At 45.8% G+C, this 26,421-nt stretch overlaps 1 protein-coding gene across 1 annotated transcript; it reads right to left on the bottom strand.

The window, feature by feature from the left end:
- Positions 1-420: 420 nt before the first annotated feature.
- On the bottom strand, positions 421-23,341 carry LOC109896955 (dual specificity testis-specific protein kinase 1-like). The gene is made up of 10 exons (XM_020491429.2): positions 23,133-23,341; positions 21,226-21,532; positions 9,086-9,207; positions 8,379-8,427; positions 7,243-7,389; positions 5,935-6,017; positions 3,700-3,874; positions 3,350-3,436; positions 3,071-3,167; positions 421-2,538 (listed from the first exon to the last, which is right to left on the bottom strand). Exons 2-10 carry the CDS (start codon positions 21,436-21,438, stop codon positions 1,370-1,372), a joined length of 2,142 nt encoding a protein of 713 aa, XP_020347018.1. The 5' UTR covers positions 21,439-21,532; positions 23,133-23,341; the 3' UTR covers positions 421-1,369.
- Between the last annotated feature and the right edge of the window lie 3,080 nt (positions 23,342-26,421).

A 26,421-nucleotide genomic window follows, 5' to 3' on the forward strand; every position in this document is an offset into this window, starting at 1 on the left:
AGGGAGAGGGAGAGGGAGAGGGAGAGGGAGAGGGAGAGGGAGAGGGAGAGGGAGAGGGAGAGGGAGAGGGAGAGGGAGAGGGAGAGGGAGAGGGAGAGAGAGAAATAAAAAGAATAGATATAAGGGATAGATGAATACGGGCAGGGGGTGGAAGGATCAGAACGTGACACAGTCACGGGTGTGAGAGGAAATGGTATAATCTGAAGCTCAAAGACGAGCAGTGAGACAGGAAACAGAGGGAAAAGAACAACCACCTTGCAAGCATATATATATATATATATTCATTCATTCAAGTACATAGTCTTGAGTCACTATTGCCAAAGTCACTGCTACTCGATGCTTCCTAGTTATTCATGGCAGGTGTGGGTCGATAGTTGGCTAGAAATCCTGCAATCCAGCTAGAGAGAAAGCAGACCGTCGTCCCATTCTATAGTTTTATTCAATGCCATTTTTAAATAATATGAATCTGTACATCTCTTTGCTGAAGCAGGTCTTTGACCATTCATTTGCAAAAACAAAACAAAAAAAAACCTGAATAAAAAGTCCAAATAAAAACGCAGTAAGTGCTTTGTCCCGAGGACCACGAGGGCCGTAAGAGATGTCACGGCGAGATATCAGTCAACAGAACAGTGTACGGATCACACACACCTTTCATTGCCCTTTTTCGTACGTAGCATCTCCAGGTTGCACCGTACAGCTGTGTAGCAGCCTGAACACAAAGCAAACTGCTGAGCCTTGGACCGTTCAGACAGTATCAAACATCTGAATAATAACATTCATATTTCACAACATTTCATAAGTAACACTATTCCATAACATTCCTCATAGAAGCAACACCACCACCGTTCAAAAATAGTACTTACAACTGTGACTGTCAGAAAAGGAGCCATGGACCACAGCATAGAAGGATGTCATAAAATACACATCACATGGGATTGGTCCAATACCAAAGCCATGTTTAGCTTACATTTAAATATGGCTCTGACCAATACAAGTGGCGTCATGCTGAGGGGGAGTATTGTCATTGCTTCTTTATTAAAATCAGTTTATCAGCCTTCCTCCACTGTAGGGATCTGTGAGACCTCAGCTCACTCCCCTTATCAGTATAGCGTGATACTGGGTTATACAGTACAGCATTATCAATACCGCCTCAGTCCAGCAGAGGGTGTCCCACCACTCATAGACCACTAGCACAACAGTGCCTTCCCACCAGCAGCTATGTAAACATCTATATGTAAGAATGGAATGAAGTAGCCCATAGGCACTGATCCAAGGTCAGTTCCCAGTCTCTCCCTCCTAAGAAATAAGGTTAGAATAATAGGGTTGAGTAATCTGATCCTAGATCTGTGGTTAGGGCATTCTTTGTCTCTTATGTCTGATCCACAGGCAGGGCTAGACCAGGGCCAGGCTCGGGGTTGGTAGGGGAGGACGGTATCCCTTTAGGCCCTTTATAGAGCAGCCCTCGGGTGACTCCAGTACCGTCTCCGTTCCCGTTCAGGTTCTTATAGGGGTTCCGGCGAGGGGGCGTGCGGAAACATAGAGAAGGGAACCGGAAACCCACCAGACAGCAACCGGGACACGAGATCATCTCCTCCTGCTCCAGAGAAGGACCAGAACCATTACCGGACCCGAACACCGATGGAGAGCCCCCAATGGGCCTACCAGGAGGTGAGTGGTTCCGGTTGGTGCCCCGCCATCCCAGAGGCCGACTAATGACCACCGTGGTGCTGTTGTTGTTGTCCATGTGGGGGGAGGGGAGGGGGGGCAGGCATAGAGGACCATTGAAGATGGGGGGAACATTACCCCAGCCGTTGGGGAATGTGGTGGAGGGTTTGGAATAAGGTGGAAGAGTAGGGAAAGAAGAGAGTGGAGGGAGAGTGCCATCTAGAGTGTCAGGGGAGCTGGTGCAATCCATAGGTTCCACTTCCTGGTCAGTTTCCTCTTCCTGTTCCTCGCTCAGCTGGTCCAATGACAGCAGCTCTGGATCGAGAGGAAGCCCTGAGTCATCGCCCGTGAGGCCCTCGCTGCTCTTCCTCCTCTCCACATCCTCCTCGTCTACTAACTCATTCGACTCAAAGGTAAATCTCTCTTTCACGATTCCCCGCTCCTCTCTCTCGTTCTCAACATTCCCCTCAACATTCTCAGCGTCTAGGTCAGTTGGCAATACCCCCGTTTTTTCTGTGGTATTGTCTTTGGTGGTGGGGGGCAGGAGATCTGGTGGGGGGGTGCAAGGAAGGGATACGCAGCGTCTGTGGAGCCTTCCTCGGGGGGTACCCCTCTCTCTGTCTGAGGGCGAAGGGGTGGTACAGGGAACCGGGGGTTTGGGTAAGGTGAACGTTAAAGAGATGACAGACTTGCTGGGCGTGTCGAACAGTTTGATCTTGCCTCCTTTTAGGTCCTCTCGCAGGGAGAAGGGGTTGACACGGGTGGGAGGCGCCAGAGTGGGTAGCACAGCCGGAGGGAGCACATCTGATTTGCTGCGGCAGAGGCGAGGGTCGCCGGGGAGACAGAGGAAGCGCCTCCGCAGTGGGCCGAGATCTAGAGAGAGAGAGAGATTCAATTAGAATAATACACGGCTGGCAATCTGCTGAGACTAAGAAAAAACATACAAATCCTGAGATTTGAGCCTGAGAAAACTCAGTTTGACAACAAGGCATTCAACTGAAATGTGTCTTCCACGTTTAACCCAACCGCTCTGAATCAGAAAAGTGTAGGGGGGCTGCCTTAATCGAAATCATCAGTGCCCGGGGAGCAGTTGGGAGATTTCCCTCCCCAACCTTACCGGCTCGGGGATTCGAACCTGCGACCTTTCAGTTACTATTCCAACGCTCTTACCAGTCAAGCTACCTGCACACCCCTAATCTATCCATCTTTCAATCTGTAGGAGTCTAGAGCAGAATATCCCCAGGATACCACCCCATATAATCTGCAGCCTCAACTCAATTACAACAGTTTTAATGACCCCTGCCTGAATACACAATGCTGGTAGATATAGAACCCCCCCGCCCCCCACTGACTAAGACCCCCCCGGTGTTCTTTAACCCCCACACACACACCACACACCACACACCCTTTAGTGCAGCTTCGTCTTTCTGTGTCCTCTCGGTCTCTCTCCTCTGCAACTCCATTACAATCTCTGAGAACGATGGACGGCGCTTTGGATCCATCTGCGAGAGAGAGACAGATGGACGGAGAGTTAGATGAGCGAAAGAGACGGGGGGGGGGGGGGGGGGGGGGGGGAAGTAAGTTCATCAAAAGTCAACAGTACGCAGGAGAAGGAATAAGGGGAAACGATAGAAGGGGACAGAGAGGGAGCGAGAAAAGGTAGAAGAGGATTTGTGTGTGTTACATTGCAGCAGGTGACAGCCAGGCTCAGGAAGGCAGGTGGACAGTCTCCCACCATGTGCTGGAACGTCACGACGTCCAGGCCAAAGTCCTGCAGACAGACAATCACACATCTCCCTGTGAAACAGAGCCCTAAGGAGACGCAAAGTCACTAACTTGCACAATAGAATAGAGACTTCAATGAAAGTCCTGCGACTTACTGCCGAGAGACTTTTATACTGCAGTTGCATACAATGGGCAGAAGAGGGAAAAGTTTTAAAGTCTACACCACACAATAATATTGGGGAAATGATTGTGTGTGTGTGTGAGGTAGTGTGTGTGTGCGCATGTGCATGTTGAGTGTGATGAACATACCTCTGTGCGTGGGAGGAAGTCAGGGTCAGCCTGTATCCTAGCGATGACCTCACACAAGATGATGCCGTACGCAAATACGTCCACCTTTTCGTTGTAGATCTCTCCTCGCAGCACTTCAGGTGCCATCCAGTAGGGGGAACCCACTACGGCCAAGGGCTGCTGGTCTGCCCCTTCACTGAGGACAGAGGAAGACAGGCATGATGACAGGCGACGACGTTAAGGTTAGGATTGGGGGAGGGGAAGCTGATCCTAGACCTGTATCATACCGAGGGGAAAGTTCCACCCGGAGTCATTAATACAGGCACGACAACTCACACAGAGAACAGCAAGCGAGACAGACCGAAACCAACAAGACTGGAGCTAGCAGCTCGTATCATGCTCTAGTTCATTAACAACCATATGGGGTAAAACTAGTGTGTGTGTGTGTGTGTATACACACACACACGGCAAAAACGTCAGACACCCTGCTGGCAGTCACTTCCTCTCTGCTATTTCCATCTCACTGTGAACCATGATTTTGCAGAAATAGATTTGGCCAGGGACCTCACGATACGATATCACCACGATACCTTGGTGCCGACACTATGTGTATTGCGTTTCTCACGATTCTATATGGATTGAGACTCGATAGTGCAATTCGATGTTCCAAACATAATTGCTCACCATATGTCTGCTTCAGAAAGACAAAAGAGGATGAGAAAAAACGTTTTGATCAGTCAGGGAAATACATTTTTTTTTAAAGTGCTGAAAACATTTTGTCTCACAATTTAGAAAAAGATGGAGAACAAGCTATAGGAATATCATCCTCATTTATTTAGCAAAATGTAACTATCAATTCCCCCCCCCCCCCCCCCATCATCATAGTAAGGGAAGTTATGGGAGCTGAGAAAGTGTGAGGGAGCGATAGAGGAGAGAGGAGAGGAATGCAGACAGACATTCATAGCTCCCAGAGTAAACCATTTGGGGATGTGTAAGAGGGAGGGAGAGTCTCCGGTCAGGCGGTGTTAGAGGACGGGAGGGAGAGAGAAAGAGGAGAGAGAGTGCTGGAATAGTTTGACCTTATTTGGAAAGCTTTCCTGAACTCCATCTGTGTCTCTCGCCCACTCTCTCAGAGGCAGAACACCAAACACACACACACACAAGATGTATAAAGGCAACACACAAAAAAAATACTCTGACAAGTGTATGCATGTTAATAAACGCTGCAATAGAGGAAGTTCAGTCAACACACAGCAGACATTCACTGGTGCCAAATACTAACGTGTTCCACTGTCAAAATCAATTTACTCACACCTAAAAGCCCTGCACGGTACACAAGTACCAAAACAAAGTGCCTGTACATACGCAAAAACACAAGGTAAACACTGGGTTGACCAGAAGACAAACAGAGTGGGCAGAAACTGCACACAGTCTGTTTAACACAACAGCTGCCTCCTGTCAGACACAGGATACAGACCCATTTACCACGGTAAAGAGGCCAGCGGGGTAAGAGTGTTTGAGCCAAGCTCAGTTTCGTGTTTTAGCCCTAATAGCTCAGGTTCGGATTGAGGGAGCGTAAGCTGCTCCTGGATCTGTAGCTAATATGAGCTATAGCTACCAGGACATTAACTCCTGTCATCAAGGAGAAGCGGAGAGGTTTAAAAACACACACGAGCGCTGGCAATCTGTGTTCAACGCAGGCTGAAGCGATTAATAAAATAGGAGGCGGAAATGTCAGCGTCATTAACAAACTTGGGTTGGGTGTGAGCGAACGCCGCTCGAAACATTCCTTCGCCCCTGAAACAGGGGCTTACTCACCCAGTCCGATACAGCGGGTAAAGCGCAACTTCTTCAGGTGAAAGAGTCTCGCATTCTTTCGAAAATCGGACTGTGCTTTAGTGGAATTAATGGCCCTCTTAAGACACTGATCTAAGGTCAGTGTTGTGTTATTTTTCTGTACACATAATGTTTAGGATTGGGGAAGAGGAAACTGATCCTAACGGTAGAGCTGTGTCTACAATACTCCTGATGGAAACACAATAACACTAGAGCTAACATTAACATAAAATACTGGCTGAGCGAAAGAGAGAGATGGATGGAGAGAGCAAAAGAGGGAGCGAGCGAGAGCAGGCGAGCGCTAACAAGCTATTGAAATGGAGCGAGCGAGAAAGGTAGAGCGAGAGGAAGCAGCCATTCAAGTGTGTTATCTAAAATCAGTGCATGCTGATAGATGAATGATTTATGAAGCCAACCGACCTGTACTCTGGTATTTTCTCTGCCAGGCCTAAGTCCCCCACCACAGCCGTACACTGGCCACTCTCCCAACGCACCAGGCAGTTCTGCAGGACAGACAACCAGGAAGACAAGAGGTCAGGGTCCGTATTCACAAAGCGTCTCTGAATAGGATGATGTGGGATCGGGTCCCTCCTATCCATAGCATTTGATTCATTATGATCCAGAATGCTAAAATGATCCCAGATCAGCACTCCTACTCTGATGCTTTATGAATATGGACCCTGGTAAATCCATTTATTCTAATAGTTAACGGTGTACTTCAGTAGGCACAACTGTGTTTTATGGAGTGTGTATGTACGTGTGGCTCGCTGCATGCCTAACGATGAGACCGCTTATAGGGAGGTCGTCAGAGACCTGGCAGCGTGATGCCAGGACAACAACCTCTCCCTCAATATGAACAAGACAAACGAGCCGATCGCGGACTACAGGAAAAGGCGGGCCGAACAGTCCCCCATTCACATTGACGGGGCTGTAGTGGAGCGGGTTCCCACATCACCAACGAAATACAGAGATAGTCGTGAAGCGGGCACGACAACACCTTTTCCCCCTCGTGAGACTGAAAAGATTTGGCATGGTTCCCCAGATCCTCAAAAAGTTCTACAGCTGCACCATCGAGAGCATCCTGACTGGTTGCATCACCGCCTGGTATGTCAACTACTCGGTATCTGACCTCAAGGCGCTACAGAGGGTAGTGCATATGGCCCAGTACATCACTAGGGCCAAGCTTCCTGCCATCCAATTGTCAAAGACTCCAGTCACCCAAGTCAGACTGTTCTCTCTGCTACCGCACGGCAAGCGGTACCAGCGTGCCAAGCCTAGGACCAAAAGGCTCCTTAACAGCTTCTACCCCCAAACGATAAGACTGCTGAACAATTAATCAAATGTCCACCCGGACCATTTGCATTGACACCCCCTCCATTTGTTTTTACACTGCTGCTATACGCCGTCTATTATCTGTGCATAGTCACTTTACCCCTACCTACATGTACAAAAATTACCTCGACTAACCTGTACCTCCGCACAATGACTCGGTACCGGTACCTCCTGTATATAGCCTTGTTATTGTGTTACTTTGGTTTATTTAGTAAAGATTTTCTTAACCTCTTCTTGAACTGCACTGTTGGTTAAGGGCTCGTAAGTAAGCAGTTCACGGTAAGGTCTACACCGGTTGTATTTGGCACATGTAACAAATAACATTTGAAATTAAGTATGTACAATTACCAGACGTGTGTGTGTGTTCCGACGTGTGTTTATATGCATGCTTCCTACCTTGGAGGTGAGGTCTCTATGGAAGATGCCTTTGGTGTGGAGGTACTGCAGGCCCCTAGCGATGTCTAGAGACAGGCCCATCCTGACTGACCACGACAGGTACCGGTCACTGTCCAGCAGCTGCTCCAGGTTACCCCCGTTGATGTACTGGAAGTAACCATGACAACCACACTCAGCCAAGTTGTCAATCAAATGACAGGTTCCCTTAATCTTTATTTATACAGGTTATTCTCAATTGGAGATCAAATCTATTTTGGAAGAGAGATACAGGTCGCTGTATGGTAGCCATGACAATGGCAACCGTCAATCAAAAAATTGCCTCAACTTCAGATTTTCCTCAGCCTAACCATAACGACCATTCAGAAGTGAACCGTCAGTGTTAAAGTATACTGAACAAAAATATAAACAGAACATGTAAAGTGTTGGTCCATTGTTTCATGAGCTGAAATAAAAGATCTCAGAAATCTTCCATACTCACAAAAAGCTCATTTCTCTCAAATGTGGTGCACAAATTTGTTTACATCCATGTTAGTGAGCATTTCTCCTTTGCCAAGATAATCCATTCACATGAGACGTGGCATATCAAGAAGCTGATTAAACAGCATGGTCGTTACACAGGTGCGCCTTGTGCTGGGGACAATAAAAGGCCTCTCTAAAATGTGCAGTTTTGTCACGCAACACAAATCCACAGATGTCTCAAGTTGAGGGAGTGTGCAATTGGCATGCTGGCTGCAGGAATGTCCACCAGAGCGGTTGCCAGAGAATGCCATGTTCTTTTCTCTACCATAAGCCACCTCCAACGTCATTTTAGAGAATTTGGCAGTACGTCCAACGGGCTTCACAACCGCAGATCACGTGTAACCACGCCAGCCTAGAACCTCCACATCCAGCTTTTTCACATGCGGGATAGTCTGAGACCAGCCTCCCGGACAGCTGACGAAACTGTGGAGTATTTGGTCTGCAATAAAGCCATTTGGGGAGGAAAAAATATAATTCTGATTGGCTGGGCCTGACTTCCTTACATGAACTGTAACTAAATAAAATCGTTGCATTCATATTTTTGTTTAGTATAGTTCAATTTGTCCAGTGTTCTCTAGATCCTAGTCAGTCTACCAGAGTTTAAAGAGACATCTTACCTCTGTCAATGCATGGAGTTGTCCCTCATTAACACACACCCCTACAAACCTGAGACAGGAGAGACGAAAACAATTAGAAAATAGCTAGGATAGATTTTACAATTTAACAACTCAATTCAACCAAATGTGGATAATGCATTTACATTCAGAGGATGACAAAGTTTGTAAACACATTTCCATTGTATACATACTAAGCCTCTATGCTACACAGTTGATCTAGCCTACGAGCCATACTTTGGTTACACAGATAACACCTAATACATGTTTAAAAAAAGGACCACATTGCCATAGTCTAGAGTCCTCAAACTCAACTCTAGGACCTCAAAACCAGTTCCACTATTGCTCCCCTCTAAATCAGGAACTGATTTACACCTGGGACACCAGGTGTGTGCAAATATTATCAGGTAAAACAGAAAACCAGCAGGCTCCGGACTTTGTAGGGGAAGAATTGAGTACCCCTGGTTTAGAGCACTACATGCAGACGTGAAGGGAAAAAAAACATGCTTTGAGTTGCTATGGTATAGAGAAAGGTGTTACCAGACACCCTTCAATTTCAAAAACAGGTAATATGAGCCTCTCATGACAAGTTTCACAATGTGTTATAACTGCATGGCTCAAATGTGTATACTGAGGATTTGCCCTGTTGACTAAAGCTTTCATATGGAAAGCAAGTGTGTGTTTTAATACAAGTCCGAAGACGGACAGACCGGAGTATGTTGGGGTGAGACAGGCGGTTCATCAGTTGGACCTCCCTCAGCATGTTAGCTCGGTTACTGGCCATGGTGTTCATCTTCAGCGCCATCACCTGGCCACTGATACGGTGCTGCACCTACACAGAGAGACAGGGGGGAGGGGGGGGGGGGGACCATCACTAGGGTCAGACCTCAGACAGAAGATATGACACACAGTTAAGATCGATACACCATTGGACACCGGGCAGCAGAGACTGTACTTACGAGAACTGAACATGTGAACTCGTCAATTGGATCTTTGGTTCCCAGTTCTCGTATGCATTTCCACCCAACTGTTCTAGTGTCTTGGCCTGTGCTCTAGAGTCAGGACTATATGGCTCTACTCTGGCCAAGCTGTTGGTGAGTGTCTGGTGGTCACCATGGAGATGTGTTGTCTTATCCCCTATATGTGAGTTCTGAGAGGCTTTGACTCCTGCCCGTCTAACTAATAAACCATATAGACAACCACTAAGTACTCTAACAGTCCACAAAAACAATCCACTTAGTACTGTGAGTGTTACTGTCATGTTTGTCCGTGTGTGGGATTTGTGCGTTACATTTGGTAGTGTGAGTGCCTGAGCGAAAGAGAGCGCGAGCAAGACGGCGAGTGTTCAGAGACTAAGGGCGTCTGCATGCTTCCCAGCAGAAACAGTTCGGAAGAGTTTGTGCATATTGTGGTTTTGTACATTTTCTTGTTCGTTTTTAGCCTTCAGTAAGGATTTTTTCGGTTGTTCGGGCAGGATTTTCTTGAGGCAAACCTAAAATCGGTAGCCGACGTCTACGCCCCTTCGTCGGGGATTGGTCAACAGTAGGGATTCTTCAATGAGGTCTGTCATACAGCGAGTGACGACTCGTTTTCCTGCAACAACTACAATTAATTCAGAAATACTACACCAAACTACTTAGATGTAAAATTGCTTGACTAAGATCTCCTCGGCAAAAACGTCAACTTAATTACAGATTTGAGTTTTTGGATAATGTATTCTGACCACAGCGTCTCAAAATGGACAAACCATACTATTGACGCTTTTTTCTTCCAGCGAAGGTCTTTTAAGGGAGGATGCGAACACACTCGTTCGGTTCAGCCTTCACCCACACGTGTGTCGCCAGTGTTTCATGTTAATGTCAACTCTAGTGTCATTGTGTTTCCATCAGGAGTGTGACCCTTAAGACTTGTGGCAAGCAGAATCAACAACATATGCATCATTCAAGACTGTTGCTTTGTGAGGCGTTAAAGTTCAGTTAGCCGAGATGTAAATGCAAGCTGAAAAATACCCAGGGCCTTGCTTTGGCCCCAGGTGAGAGCAGATCCGCCAGAGCCATGGCCCCGTGAGACACGGGTGCCGGAGCCGTGTAGATGGAAACAGAAATCGCTGAGCCTTTTGGGTAAAACACAAGAGGTAAATCACAAGTGAAAATGCTGCAAGAGTATGGCGACATCGTCAACATGACAGTGGCCTGGATAGGAGCTGGCCAGCAGACCAGAGAAACAAAAACGCACGTCAGGCCTCTTAATTCAAGGCTGCAGTACTACCACACTTACAGTATGCAGTCAACGGTTGCAGTCGAGCGGATCACTTTTGTCAAAGACGTTGGCCACTCGCGCCTTTCAAAGTGTGTTGCATTACGGGGATAAAAAGTGTCTGACATGCGACTAATGCCAAATGCATGAACTTTACAAAAATCATGTGATCCAAGGTCATGCAGTTTTTAATGACGTTGCCTTCAAGTCGCTGCGGGTGCTTCTCACTAACTGTATTGTGGGAGGCACTATGTCAACAAATTAGGGTGTTTTTGTTTGACCCACAAACCCTGGCCAAAGACTTGACTGAAACGGGAACTAACATTGAAGCGATTCTGAAACTACAGGGGATACAAATGAAAGGGATGAGACCTCTAACCAATTAATTACTGTACAAACGTTACGCTTTCAGTTTGAGTGTGTGATATCGGGGTATAGAGCAGTTTATTTGACACAGAAAATACTAAAAACAACGGCAGCCATGTTGATCGGGGCCTTGCTGTTGGAAAACCACCAGAGCGTCCGGCTGTCAGAGATGCACCTCCCCCGACTTCACTCGACGACTTTAGGTTTACTGCTTGAACACAACCAAATCTCGATTTGGTCCAGCCGCTGCAGTCTATCCCTTAGGCAGACCGAGACAGATAAAAAGAGAGGAGTGAAAGGACTAGAGAGACTGAAGAACACACTTTCTCCCTCCCACACACACACAGTTTCCCTCCTACTCTGCTGGCTCGCACGCACTTACAGTAAGAGCTATGCATTGTACAATGAAGATTAGCTCTATAGTTTATCCCCCCCATCTGATTTATAACATTTCTACAGGATTTAACCACATCAGTGGATTTACAGGCCTGTAGAACAGGACAGTGGCTCCCTCACACAAAGATGCACACACACACACAATAATGCAGACATGAGCCAAATGCTGAACCAGCAGAACTGAACTGTATTAGGTAAGGCTGTACGGTCTCTCTGGGCTATCCGTCTCATCTCATCCTCATGCAGAATTTCAGCTCAAATAAACAAGTGCTCAGTAAATCATGGTTATAGGAATGTGTCCAGAGGCCACAAGCTAAAATAGGAGTACCATGGCAACGTGGTGTGAGAGTCTACCTCAGGTGTGTGTGTGTGTGCGTGCGTCAGAGCTCCATAATCACAGGTAAACAGTGAGCATGTGTGATATCAGCATTCCAGTGACAGGAACACGGAGACGCCCAATAAATCTGACTCAGACACACTTGCATGCGAAGTGCTGGTATTTAGCAGATAAAAAGGTCAGGGGCATCAGTGGACATGTGCAGGGCTGTCTGTCATTGACTGACGAGAGAGTCTGAGTTATGGTGACCTCTAGTCACCCTGGAGAGAAACACAGAGACCAAGAGAGAAAAATGTGGCTGAACAGACAGCATTTAGAAATGACCTACATGCATACGCCCTCTTTGGTTCTGTTTTGACTGCAAGCTTTATTTTCTTGGTGACTTGGAGATGTTTTATTTCACTAGGCAAGTCAGTTAAGAACTCATTCTTATTTACAATGACTGCCTACCCTGGCCAAACCCTAACGACGCTGGGCCCTACGGTACTCCCAATCACACGGCCGATTGTGATACAGCCCTGGAATCGAACCAGGGTCTGTAATGACGCCCCTAGCACTGAGAAGCAGTGCCATAGACTGCTTCGCTCCTCGGCAGCCCAAGGGATACATGTGGGGCTGCTAGCTAAGAACAGGTCCATCATAACAGGCAGATCGGTCCTGACTGACTTCCTGTGGAGCCTCCAGATAGAACATGACCCAGTGTCTAGACTGGGACATGATACACTCCTTACCTACCGGGGTAAACCACTTAGTGTGTTTACACAACATCAACACTGAGCGTCGCACGCATGCAAATTGTGTACACACGCAAAAACATACACCCGACAGACAACTCCTGTCTCTAATGCTATGACAGCCCTGCACCTCTCTCGCTCCGTGTCGGTGGTAGGCCTTACAGGAACAAGTAAGAGCATGCAGCTCCATGACATCAAAAGAAGCTCTCCCCCCCCACTTTCCTGCTTCATTGTAAAAAATAATAATAATAATCCTACTGCTCTTCCACCCTTCCCCACCTCTCTCTGGGTTTACTACCAGTCCCTGTCCCCGACACAGTCACACCTCTGGACCACATCGTAGCAAAGCATTTCGCAATGGAAAACAAAAACAACCATTTCTTGTTGGCCAAGTCCAGGTAGTCACTCCCCCCCCCTCCCCGTTTTGGAGCCAAATTAACACATCACTGGCCTGTTTACATATCTGCTGAGGGAGGGGCCAGAGAGCTGAGGGAGGGGCCAGAGAGCTGAGGGAGGGGCATGGCGGGTATAACAAGCTCTTCACACACTACATAACATGTGGGGACACGGGGCTTGTAAACACACAGAGCAAAGGAAAATGTCAAGAATGGCCAAGTATTCTGATCAAAAATAAAACAACTATTTCATGGATTTTACCGAGTTAGTTCATAAGGAAATCAGTCAATTCCAATAAATTGATTACATAGGAGTGATGGTTGCTGATAATGGAACTCTGTACGCCTATGTAGATATTCCAAAAAAATCTACTGTTTCCAGCTACAATAGTAATTTACAACATTAACAATGTCTACACTGCATTTCTGATCAATGAAGTTATTTTAAAATGGACAAAAAAAAAGTTGATTTTCTTTCAAAAATAAGGACTTTTTAAAATTTATTGAGAGCCCAAACTTTTGAATGGTAGTGTATGTGCTACATGCATTTAAACCACACCAAGTACGTTGTAATAGGAATTTTAATGTTTGTGCTTTTCTGATAAATCATTTGTGTTCAATGTATGTGCTGTTCTATAAACCAATTTCTGTGTTGATGCAAGTGGTTGACTGAACAAATCCTCACATAGCAGTAGCTGCAATTTGGCAGTATGCCCAGAACTTGTTTTGAGAACGAAAGATATCGCAGTTTCAAGGTCTCAGCTGAGGGAGAAGAGGCCTCGTGAGGTATTGGACTGTCACATGTTATGAACCAGTATTGGTCGGTCACATGAATGAAACAAAACTGTAATGATGAATTAATTAATGCTAAATCATGCAAATAGAACTTGTCTGTGTATAGCTGTATATAAGACAACTGCTGGGACTGCCCCAGCAGAGCTCCTGATTGACATGTGTGCTACGTCGCATTTAGTTGGTTGGAACCTCTCCAGCGCGCTGATAATATACAATGATCAACTTCGAGTGACCCTGTGTAAGAACTTCCACGACAAAGTGTTACATGCATTTAAAATACCAAGTATGTTCGCCTCTCCAGAGTCTAGGGGAGTTGCAACGATGGGACAAAACCAACTACCAACTTGATATCATGAAATCTGGGCAAGAAAGGGGTAAAAGCACAACAACAAAGTGTTTAACAATTATGTGCACGTGTATATAGTCTATTACGACATGTGAGCTCATGTGGAAACCAAAGGGAATACACACAGACGGCCCCAGACAGACAGCCCCAGACAGACAGCCCCAGACAGACAGCCCCACACAGACAGCCCCACACAGACAGCCCCACACAGACAGCCCCACACAGACAGCCCCACACAGACAGCCCCACACAGACAGATCTTGATTGACAGGAGAGCAAGTCCTGACTGGAAAGGAAAGGTAGGAGGCGAGGGACAATGAAGCAGGGAAAGTGCTGTGTTAGCCAAGCCCCTGAATGGGAGCTTCAAGTCAAAACTGGTAGTGCCAGCCCATACCACCCCGCCTCCACCACAGTCTCCTCCTTTCTTAACCCCACCACCTCCCAGTCTTCTCCACCTCCCCCCTTCCTTCTCATCGCAGATCCTCAGCCAATAAACACAGACTTACTGACTTTTAATGCTCACTTACTGTAACAGATCACAAACATGAGTGACAGTCGAGGATGGATCGGTGTGGGTGTGTGTGCCATGCATGCCTGTGCGTGCGCGTGTGCAAAAGTCAGTTCACGTAGTAGATCCTCAGTATTGTTGTTGCGCTTTTCCAAAAGGGTAGACTTTCCAGAACCTGTCTATTCTCCTCTGACAAACTTCGGTTCAGCTGGGACAACAGGACTCTAGAGGGGAGCATTGCCCATCAGAGCTTCATTCAGGCTGTCAATCACACACACTTGCTCACAAACACACACACATTAATCTCCTCTGTGCAAATGCAGCAGTGATTTTAACCAGACTGACAGACCTAGTATCATCATTCTCCTCCTGCGTAGAAAGAAAGTGTGAGGTGAGAGGGACAGGAGAGAAAGAGACTCAGCAAGAAGCTACAAAAACACATCACACACAGAAACTACCACTCAGCAGGCTTGCAAAGAGACTGATGCAATATAATATATATATATAATATATTGATAAGAATGAATTAGAACACCATTATGTTGTAGATCAATCTGTGGTGGTAAATGAAAAGCAGAGTTCAATTTTAAATACACTACATGACCAAAGGTATGTGGACACCTGCTTGTCAAATATCTCATCCCAAAATCACCTAGATGTTGGAACGTTGTGGGGACTTGCGTCCATTTCAGCCACAAGGCATTAGTGAGGTTGGGAACGGATGTTGGACGATTAAGGCCTGGCTCGCAGTCGGCGTTCCAATTCATTCCAAAGGTGTTTGATGGGGTTGAGGTCAGGGTTCTGTGCAGGCCAGTGAAGTTCTTCCACACCGATCTCGACAAAACATTTCTGTATGGACCTCCCTTTGCGCACGGGGGCATTGTCAGGCTGAAACAGGAAAAGGGCCTTCCCTAAACTGTTGCCACAAAGTTGGAAGCACAGAATCATCTAGAAAGCCATTGTATGCTGTTCCCTTCACTGGAACTAAGGGGCCTAGCCCGAACCTTGAAACACAGCCCCATACCATTATTCCTCCTCCACCAAACTTTACAGTTGGCACTAAGCATTGTGGCAGGTAGTGTTCTCCTGGCATCCGCCAAACCCAGATTAGTCCGTTGGACTGCCAGATGGTGAAGAGTGATTCATCACTCTAGAGTGCGTTTCCACTGCTCCAGAGTCCAATGGCGGCGAGCTTTACACCACGTTTGACGCTGCTCGGCCATGGTAACCCATTTCATGAAGTTCCCGATGAACAGTTTGGAACTCGGTAGTGAGTGTTGCAACCCGAGGACAGGCGATTATTGTCCGATACGCACTTCAGCACTCGGCGGTCTTGTTCTGTGAGCTTGTGTGGCTTACCACTTCACAGCTGAGCCGTTGTTGCTCAGACATTTCCACTCTACAATAACAGCACCTAGTTGACCGGGGCAGCTCTAGCAGGGCAGAAATTTGACGAACTGACATGTTGGCATCCTATGACGGTACCACACTGAAAGTCACTGAGCTCTTCAGTAAAGCCATTCTACTGCCAATGTTGGTCTATGGAGATTGAAATAGGTGTGGCTGAAGTAGCCAAATCCACCCATTTGAAAAGGTGCCGAAAAACTTGTATATAGTGCATCTTTTTTTTTTTTACTATCTGATTGACATTTGAAGCATTTAGCTATGGAAAATGTCTGCATGTCGTTCTAGAAAAACCCAGCTAAGTGTGAAACACACATCGACACGCACACACCACTGTTATGTGAATGTTGTTGACAGCAGTGTGTGGCTCTCGCCGTCACCGTTTCCACCTGGTGTCAAAAGCAGCTGGCAGCAGCTTGGTACTGACACACAGACTAGTTATGCCTATTATTCCCCAACTGTCCTTATTACACCCCACATACACAGCTTTCTGATTTTACATTTGTCATGTGTATATTTTCCTATGACTAGAAAATCATTAACCAGTATTGAGTGCCTTGGTTTTTCTGTTTGTCTCGGAGTTACTCTTATTTCATATATTTTTTTCATTTTAGTTTGATTTATTTAATTTCGCCGTATGACGTATGCACTGGGAACTGCATGCTGTCATCTTCCAATCTCCTGGGGTGTATTCACTAGGAACCAAATGCAAGAAAACAGGTTGAAACGGAAAGGGACCTATCTGAATTTGCCCAATAGAAACTCTTCTGTTGCAAAACATTTTGCTACGGTTTGCACTGATGAATACACACCCCGCTGACTGCTTGTGCCCTAAAGGTGTTCGCATGCTTCTAATCGGAAACAGTTTGTGCATATATTATGACAACATTGTGAGGTTTTTGTTAGCCGGATTTCAGTAGCCGAAGTCTACAACCCTTTGTCGGTCATTGGTCAACAGTAGAGATTATTCAATTAAGTGTTTATCATTAAATGATAGATGACGGGTTTTCATGCAATTCTTTTCACATTAAATACTGCATCAAACATCTTAGATGTAAAATTGGCCAACTAAGATCTCCTCGGCACAAACGTCAAAATTAAAATGACATTTCTTGAGTCATCTTATAATTAATCTGACTAGTTTGAGAAATATTTGCTACGGTGACAGCGGTTTTTTTCTCGTTCACGTGAAGGCCTTTTAGGGGAGTATGCGAGCACACTCGTTAGGTTCACCTAGGTGAGTTTGGCTAGGCGCCAGCCGAACAGAAGCATGTGGAAGCCTTTAGTGTCAATTAGTGCTCGTCATTAGGGTGATGACTCATTGACTGACTAACTTTTCGCCACATGACTCAGAACTAGCTCCATCAGTCACAGGTTTGATGTCGCCCGGGAGGAGATGACTGCCGATTTACAGGCTCCTAACCAATTGTGCTATTGTGTATGTCAGTCTGCTGTGCTTTATCTTGGCCAGGTCGCAGATGTAAATGAGAACTTGTTCTCAACCAGCCTACCTGGTTAAATAAAGGTGAATTAAAAAAATACGAAAATAATTTCCCAAAAATTCCAGCCACCCTAGTCAGACTGTTCCCTCTGCTACCGCACGCCAAACGGTACCGAAGCAGCAAGTCTAGGTCCAAAAGTCTTCAGCTTCTACCCCCAAGTCATAAGACTCCTGAACAGTTAACCCCCACACATGGACACACTACTGGTACCCCCTGTATATAGCCTCATTACTGTCATTTTATTTTTGCTCTTATTTAAAAAAATGTTTTATTGTTTACTTCAGTTTATTTAGTAAATACTTATTTTTCTTAAAACTGCGTTGCTGGTTAAGGGCTTGTAAAATAGCGTTTCACTGTAAGGGCTACACCGGTTCAGCGCATGCGACAAATACATTTTGATTTGATCTGATTCCACTAATGACAAACTCCAACCCCAGCATTACCTCAACCATAGGAAGTTTGAGGACGACGGGCTGGTGTTAATGGCTGGAACAGAATCAGTGGAACGGTATCAAATACATTCGCTCTGTTTCAGCCATTATTATGAGCCGTCCTCTCCTCAGCAGCCTCCACTGATCAACACAACAACAACCCTCACTTTAAATGGCTCCATACATGTACATATTCCCTCCTCCTACCTATATGTATTATCCTCTCTCTAGGGGCCTCCTGAGTGGCGCAGTGGTCTAAGGCACTGCATCACAGTGCTTGAGGCATCACTACAGACCCAGGTTCGATCCCATGCTGTGTCACAGCCGGCCGTGACCGGGAGACTCCTTGTGGCGGGCCGGGTGCCTGCAAACTGACGTCAGTCTCCAGGTGTACGGTGTTTCCGCCGACACACTGGTGCGGCTGACTTCCGGGTTAAGCGAGCAGTGTGTCAAGAAGCAGTGCGGCTCGGCGAGGTCTCGACCGTCGCCTCTCCCGAGTCCGTAGGAGAGTTGCAGCGATGGGACAAGACTAACTACCAATTGAATATCATGAAATTGAGAAAAATGGGGTAAAAGGTTTTGAGAGTTGCAGCGATGGGACAAGACTAACTACCAATTGGATATCATGAAATTGAGGAACATTTATCCTCTCTCTACCAATCTTCTATTCCTATTCTATTCCTACCATCCCTTCCTCTTTCAATCTCCATTCTTTCATCCTTGAGAAGGACAGTTTTGACACCTGCGCCTTCCCAAAGAATTAGAATAACTAGAACGGAACATTGTAATTATACTTCTGTTTCAGTTAGATTTGAAGAGGGGAAAAAAACAGCATTCCTTCCTGCCTCTACAGGAAGTAACACTTACAGTACTGTAGGCAGGCAGGTCTAGGGAGCGCGCTCTCGCAGTTCTTTGAAAATTATTAAAGAAAAAAGATACAAAGCAGCACCTGAACGATTTGTCTTGACACGCGCACCCCTCCTTGTCTTGCACAATGGCCGTGCGGAGGTGTACATGTCTGCCTGCCTGACTGCCATGAGGAAAGCATTAATTGAGCTGGAGAGTGAGAGAGAGAGCAAGAGTGTGACATTAGAGATGGCAGGATGCCAAGTGTCTTGGTGGAGCTCCATTTGTATTTAATATTAAGAGTCAAGGCTTCAGAGTGTGTGTGTGTGTGTGTGTGTGTGTGTGAGGGACTGAGCAAAAAAAAACTACTCCTGGTCTCCTTATAACACAGCATCTCTGTGGTCTAAAGCAGATGTCAAAGGGCAGAGCGGAGAGAAGATTGTTTATGGAATGTGCGCACACAGTTGCGAGGTAAAGCTGGGCTATATGGACAAAAACATACATTGCCAGATAACAACTAGAACGATATATTTATAACATTAATGTTCACCACAGTTTTTTAGTTATTTGTTATTATCCTTGAACTACTACTAGTAGTTTGATTTTTGTAGCCATCAATTGTCCCATTAACACATCACCCATATTAGCAAACTTAATTTATTTCAAACTTGACAATTCTCTAATATAGGCTACATATCGTAATGGATGATGTCAGCAAAATGCCTGCGATAAGAGATCTGTATGGTCGGTGTCGATCATTGTCCGTTTATCTTCGCAGATTTATTGCGAGGCTCATTTCTGCCTCCATTATGGTCATGTCATCTGAACTAAACAGCTAGATCGGAACGTGTATTTGTAATCACTGCAGTAATACATTTGCGTTTATACGCAGTTTATCAAAGGGCAGATAACGCAAATCAAGAGAGGCATCTTTACAGCCAGCACCTACAAAAGACCAAATCATTTGCATGCCAACTGCACATCCAAAGGGCACTGTGTGACAGTTGTGTTACTCTGCTCCTATTATAAAGAGAGGTCAAGGAAAACCCCTGGCCCAATGTTATGAAATTTTTTTGGAACAAAGATGTTTTTGTTGTCACATACACTGGATGAGTGCAGTGAAATGTGTTTCACAGAGTCAGCCATAGTAGTACAGTGCCCCTGGAGCAAAATTAGAGGGAAGTGCCTTGCGCAAGGGCACATTTTTCACCATGTCGCCTCGGGAATTCGAACTGTCAAAACTTTCGGTTATTGGCCCAACGCTCTAACCGATAGGCTACCTGAACATTATAAGGCTCAGTGAAACAGGAGAGGAACCAGGAATAAGGTTAGTCCATAGCTGTGTCCCAAATAGCACTCTTTTCCCTACGTAGTGCACTAATCTGGTCAAAAGTAGTGCACTGTGTAGAGAAAAGGGTGCCATTTGGGATGCAACCCAGGCTGAACACCCTTGACTTCCTCTCATGTTGTTTAGACAGAGTAAGGTTACCATCTACCTCTGCATGTGCAGTAGACCTACCATCCAGGAACAGGTATAATTTTCACACCAACACACTTCGTTCCCTTCCCTGTAATGTGGGCTATGGGCTTGGGGTCAATTCCATTTCAATCCAAATTTTCCTCATTGAAAAGCATGGAAGAGAAAAGGAAACTCAGTGTTTCACCGTCACTGGGTTCTGGTGGGGGTCGATGTGGTGCTGTGGTCACTAGTGGCAAAATAATCCTCCTATTATGATCCATCATCAGCACTGTGTATGTGTGCAAGCCTACCTTATCTAACACCTTGAATGTTAAGAGTATTTAGGAGCTTGTTTTCTACATGCCATTAATTTCAGAAAGAGATTTTGTGGAAAGTGTCCTTCCAAAGAGGCCCAAATACTGAAGCCTCCTTCGCACACACAACCCTACAAGAGTATAGGCCAATAGAGAGTATAGTAAAGGCCAACTAATCACTTGCCTACAAAAACACCTGGTGTCAGGTAACATCAATGGTCATTCATGTTTCATGCTTGGCGTTAGTGATGACCTCACCAGGGATGCTCAGATGTCCAAAGGCTATCCTATCCCACAGTGTTAAGCACTAAGCCTAAACTTCCTTAAACAAGTCAATAGGCCAAGTCGAACTACTTTGGACCAATATTCAAAGCATTTCAGAATAAAAAAGGTTCTGAATAGGAAATATGAATATGAGTCTAGGATTTGGGACCTTTCTGTCTAGGCTTATAGCTAATCATATTCATTATGATTAATAAGTGAAAGACGATCATAGATCAGCTCTCCTTTTCTTATTTTATTTAACTAGGCAAGTCAGTTAAGAACAAATTCTTATTTTCAATGGCGGCCTAGGAACAGTGGGTTAACTGCCTTGTTCAGGGGCAGAACGACAGATTTTTTTATTTGTCAGCTCTGGGATTCGATCAAGTCCAACGCTCGAACCACTAGGCTACCTGCCGCCCCACCCCTAATTTGAGACACTGTGAATAGAATACAAGACAGGCCCTGATCTTCAAACTCTTACATGTCATTTATCTTACCTTGAACACTTCCGAGAAGAAGCCCGAGCCAATCTTCTCGCAGATGAAGTCGTCTATACGGGCCAGGCTTGACACGGCGCTGCGTAGAGCCCGGTAGGACGAGGGCCTGATCCGGTTCGTCCCGTGGACGAGTGGCTCCGCCGCCTCCTGTTCCCGGTCCAACTCGACCCGCTCCATCTCAGTTATCCCAGGATGCGGAGGGGGGCGGGACATGGACGCAGTTCAACATCCAACACCGTTTACATTTCCCATGTCCTCCGCAGGAGCGAGAGGATCCGGTAAAACGGAGGAGCTTCCCACGGGGATACTGAGTATCAGAACGAGGGAGAAACACAAGATTAATTCACGATCAAAGCAACCTCGATCTCTAAAGCCAACAGAAAAATGGCTGTCTGTCTTCAAGTCTGTGTATTTCTTCTTGTAGAAACTAAAGCCTACACAACTTCCATCATTCCTGCCGCATCCGACATAGCTTGTGCTCCGTGTTTGATTCCGTCATGCTGTAAAGATATAGGCAGGCTTATCCACCCCCTTCTCTCTCTCTCTCTCCCTCAGTCAAATTCAGTTTCCTCCGGTCTGCTTATGCAGTGGAAAGGGCACCCATTTTCTACCAATCGAAACCTCCGTTTTGCGTGCGCAATAGCCGCAGGAAGATGTTTGGGGAGGGGAACTAAATAAATTCCTGCTACAGACGGCTATAGAGTACCACAGCAGGAGTCATAATACCCATAAAATCTAGCGTTCTAACAAGGAAATGGTTCCAATTGTTTTCCCACCATTTTTCCCATAGGGGATTTTAGAAACACTTAAAGGGCTGTGTTTCGTGTAGGCTTACCATGGCGTGACGTTTTGATAACTGTAAATCTCTCTAGGACAAGGTGACTTTTATCAATATATTCACCTGTATTTACCCCCCCCAAAATGAAACACTAATTAGCTGCTAATGTGGCTATTCTAAAGAACTACAAATACCATGATCTGGATGAAACTGATGAATCGAGGCAAAGTGAAGAATCTCTGGATTAACTAGCTAATGTTAGCTAAATGTAGTAATTAATAAATTGGCACAACACCTATTAGCAAAAGTGTCAGCTAGAGATGACATGCAGGAGCCATCTACAAAATGTAATAATAATTGCCTGCACTACAGAGGGCTATATCAGTCTGCTAATACAGGAAAAGGCCCAGAGCACTACTTGTGGAAATAAATGATATATATACAATGATTTTTCAGGGGGTGCTGTAGCACCCCTATTTCCCGCGGCTATGCCCGTGCGTAAATGACCCTGGTTTCTGCTTCCCCCTGACAGAAGGAAGCCACTAGGCTATAAAATAGAAAAGAGGCCGTTTACCGTGGTTCGACGCTGTTATTTGTGTAGCCTACTTATCTGTGGCTGGTCTGTCCTGATACAGGTCATGAAAGCAGCGAGATATCGCCGCTTCATTGTAGAACAGAATTTGCACACACAGAGCTGCTATATAGCCTAACCTGATCCAATCACATAGCTGTAGCCTTTTCAAAGGGATCTTGATTGATCATTCAATAGAACAGGACTACCAGGCTTCACAAACAAACAGGCAAATGCGCAGGTTGAAAACAACCCGTGGACTGACGAAGAGAGCTTCTTTGGGCACGTTTGATTCTTTCCGTAGACAGAAAGCGAGAGAGTAGCGCATTCGTGACAGACTTTATTCGACCACTGTCAGCTTGACTGCAGGTCATCAATTATAAATGCAGAGCTGGGCTTAGTTGTTGGATTCGTCTGTCACTACTCTCCCACACAACTAAATATGCACAAAAATATAGCCTATGCCTACACTATTTCAAAGTGGAAAATAATGGCACAAAAACGCTATAGGGCGGAATCATGCATGAATAACTGCACTAAAACATTGATACGACTTACATGCCCTTGATCAAATCTACAGGTAGCCTAGCCAACGGTGTCCTCTGCCTCTCGCGCCCTGACCCGACCGTGGTATTGGATTACCGTGCCTTTATTTCTCTAATTATTCAGCTTTGTCTACCGTCCCGCTCCTGCACGGTCCCCCGTTTCAAGTCCTGTTGCCTCTGTTTGTCGTGGGTCTGGCCTGCAGTGCACTGAGAAAACAGTGCGACTTTTAGTGTCGCTTCTTATTGGCGAAAAAGCAGTTGGGCGGGTCCACGCGTCATCGCGGTCATCACCTTCAAAAACTTAACCTGCGGCTGCTTTCAAACTAACAACATTGTTCACCTATCTCAGAAACTCAAGGTAAACACACATAGCACGCATAGTCTACCTGCAGTACCCTAAGTGCAACTCGACATAGCCTCACCAGACACCTAATTGTAAATTTTCCTCAGTTGACTGTCAACATTACAGACTTGTCTACATAGACTAAACGTAACATAGTAAATGTAGATCTGGGATACTGAAATTACCATGACACAGTGCATTCGGAATGTATTCATACCCCTGGACATTTTCCACATTTTGTTACTTTACAGCCTTATTCTAAAATAGATACAATATTTTTTTCCCTCTTATCAATCTACACAAAATACCCCATAATGACAAAGCAAAAACAGGTTTTTAGACAAAACAGAAATAAGTATTTAGGCCCTTTGCGATGAGATTCAAAATAAATTGAGCTCAGGTGCATCCTGTTTCCATTGATCATCATTGAGATGTTTCTACAACTTGATTTGAGTCAACCTGTGGTAAATTCAATTGATTGGACATGATTTGCAAAGGCACACACCTGTCTATATAAGGTCCCACAGTTAACTGTGCATGTCAGAGCAAAAACTAAGCCACGAGGTCGAAGAAATTGTCCGTAGAGCCCTGAGCCAGGATTGTGTCAGGGCACAGATCTGGGGAAGGATACCAAAACATTTCTGCAGCATTTAAGGTCCCCAAGAACACAGTGGCCTCCTTCATTCTTAAATGGAAGAAGTTTGGAACCACCAAGACCCTTCCTAGATCTGTCTGCCTGGCCAAACTAAGCAATCGGAGGAGATGGGCCTTGGTCAGGGAGGTGACCAAGAACCTGATGGTCACTCTGACAGAGCTCCAGAGATATGGAGATGGGAGAACCTTCCAGAAGGACAACCATCTTTGCAGCACTCCACCAGTCAGGCCTTAATGGTGGAGTGGCCAGACGGAAGCCACTCCTCAGTTAAAGGCGAATGACAGCCTGCTTGGAGTTTGCCAAAAGGCACCTAAAGGACTCTCAGACCATGAGAAACAAGATGCTCTGGTCTGATGAAACCAAGATTGAAGTCTTTGGCCTGAAGGCCAAGCGTCACGTCTGGAGGAAACCTGGCACCATCCCTTCGGTGAACCATGGTGGTGGCAGCATCATGCTGTCGGGATGTTTTTCAGTGGCAGAGACTGGGAGACTTTGTCATTATGGGGTACTGTGTGTAGATTGATAAGGGGAAAAAATCGATTGAATCTATTTTAGAATAAGGCTGTAACAAAATGTGGAAAAGACAGTGGTCTGAATATATTTCGAATGCACTGTATGTCACGTTTGTTATGGTTACATAAGACAGAATGTTACTTAAGACAAAACCAAAAGTGAACATCTAGCAACCCAATGGCTGCGTGTTCGAATCTCATCACGGACAACTTTAGGATATTAGCAACTTTTAAACTACTTTTTAGCTACTTTGCAACTACTTAGCACGTTAACTAACTCTTCCCCTCTTGTCCCATCACAACTCCTGTATGGACTCAGAAGAGGTGAAGGTGGAGAGCCATGCATCTTCCAAAACACGACCCTGCCAAGCCGCACTGCTTCTTGACACCTTGCTCGCTTAACCCGGAAGCCAGACGCACCAATGTGTCAGAGGAAACACCGTACAACTGACGACCGTGCATGTGCCCAACGCTCCACAGGAGTCGCTAGAGCGCGATGGGACAAGGACATTCCGGCCGGCCAAACCCTCCCCTAACCCGGACGATGCTGGGCTAATTGTGCTTCGCCACATAGGTCTCCCGGTCATGGCTGGCTTAGACCGCTGCGCCACTAGGGAGGCCATTTTGCAAATTCTTGATATATTGTACGAATTGCAATTCATAACATATTGTAATAATTGCAATTCGTATCATAGAAATTGTAATTCGCAACATACTGTATCATATGACGGACGTCCATAAATGAATACATTCCATACGAAACATAACATATCATACTAATTGGAGTGTCTCGGATTTACCTTTTACTATGTTATGTCTACCCCTGAGTCCAGGTTGAACATGGAGGAACACAGCTCAGTGCCACCTCAGGGCCACCCTGTGATAGATGGCTTCTTACTGTAGCGCCATCTCACACCACATACCGATATAGTTCACATAACAGGCTGTGGTCACATTTGGCCCCTGGTAAATGCTTTGTGCCATTCAGTAGGCTACCCACTGGCAACACTTGAATAGTCTCTAGGTTCTACTATAATGCATAATTTATAAATTTGTTTCTTGGGGTTTTTATCCACCCATACACCCCAGATAGTGACTGCCTGAAACATAACCCTTAAGTCACACCATTGTTTAGATAATGACATATCCCATGTATTATTTAGCGAATGTCTCAGAATAGACTGATCTTGCATACTAAATGGCACCCTATTCCCTACATAGTGCACTACTTTTGACCAGAGCTCTAAGGGGAATAGAGCACTAGGGAATAGGGTGTCATTTGGGACGTAGCCTGTGTGACACGGATGGGAGGTGATTGTGTTGACCTCACATGACCCCATATGTTAGTACTTCATAGTTCTGTAACCAAACAAATATGCACAGGTGAGCATTAGGCTATTACATCTTGGTCATTGATTATAGTTTATATGCTCCTGACACATAGGCTATTGTTGGTGACCTTTTAGACTACATATTCATATAAAGAAATCACAGAGCGTCCTGCAGGTACTAAGGATCCCAGGATCCCACTCACTTCCCCCTAGTTTCTCATTGGCTGTCCAGATCCGCACGGTAGGATGGCTCTAATCGGTTTTTGGAAATCACCAGCTGTTTCACGCACGCCCACATGCCCCACAGGAGTAGAGGGGTGGGGTAGACTGAGGAGGGGGATGCCACATGTTCCATGATGAACCCCCTGCTCACCTCCAGGAACCAGCTGCTGCTGATACCCCAATGGAGGAGACATGGTGGTGAGTGATACCCCCTTGGGGGACCGACAGGGCCAGTCACT

The sequence above is a fragment of the Oncorhynchus kisutch genome, linkage group LG9 (assembly GCF_002021735.2).
Source record: "Oncorhynchus kisutch isolate 150728-3 linkage group LG9, Okis_V2, whole genome shotgun sequence".
NCBI lineage: Eukaryota > Metazoa > Chordata > Actinopteri > Salmoniformes > Salmonidae > Oncorhynchus > Oncorhynchus kisutch.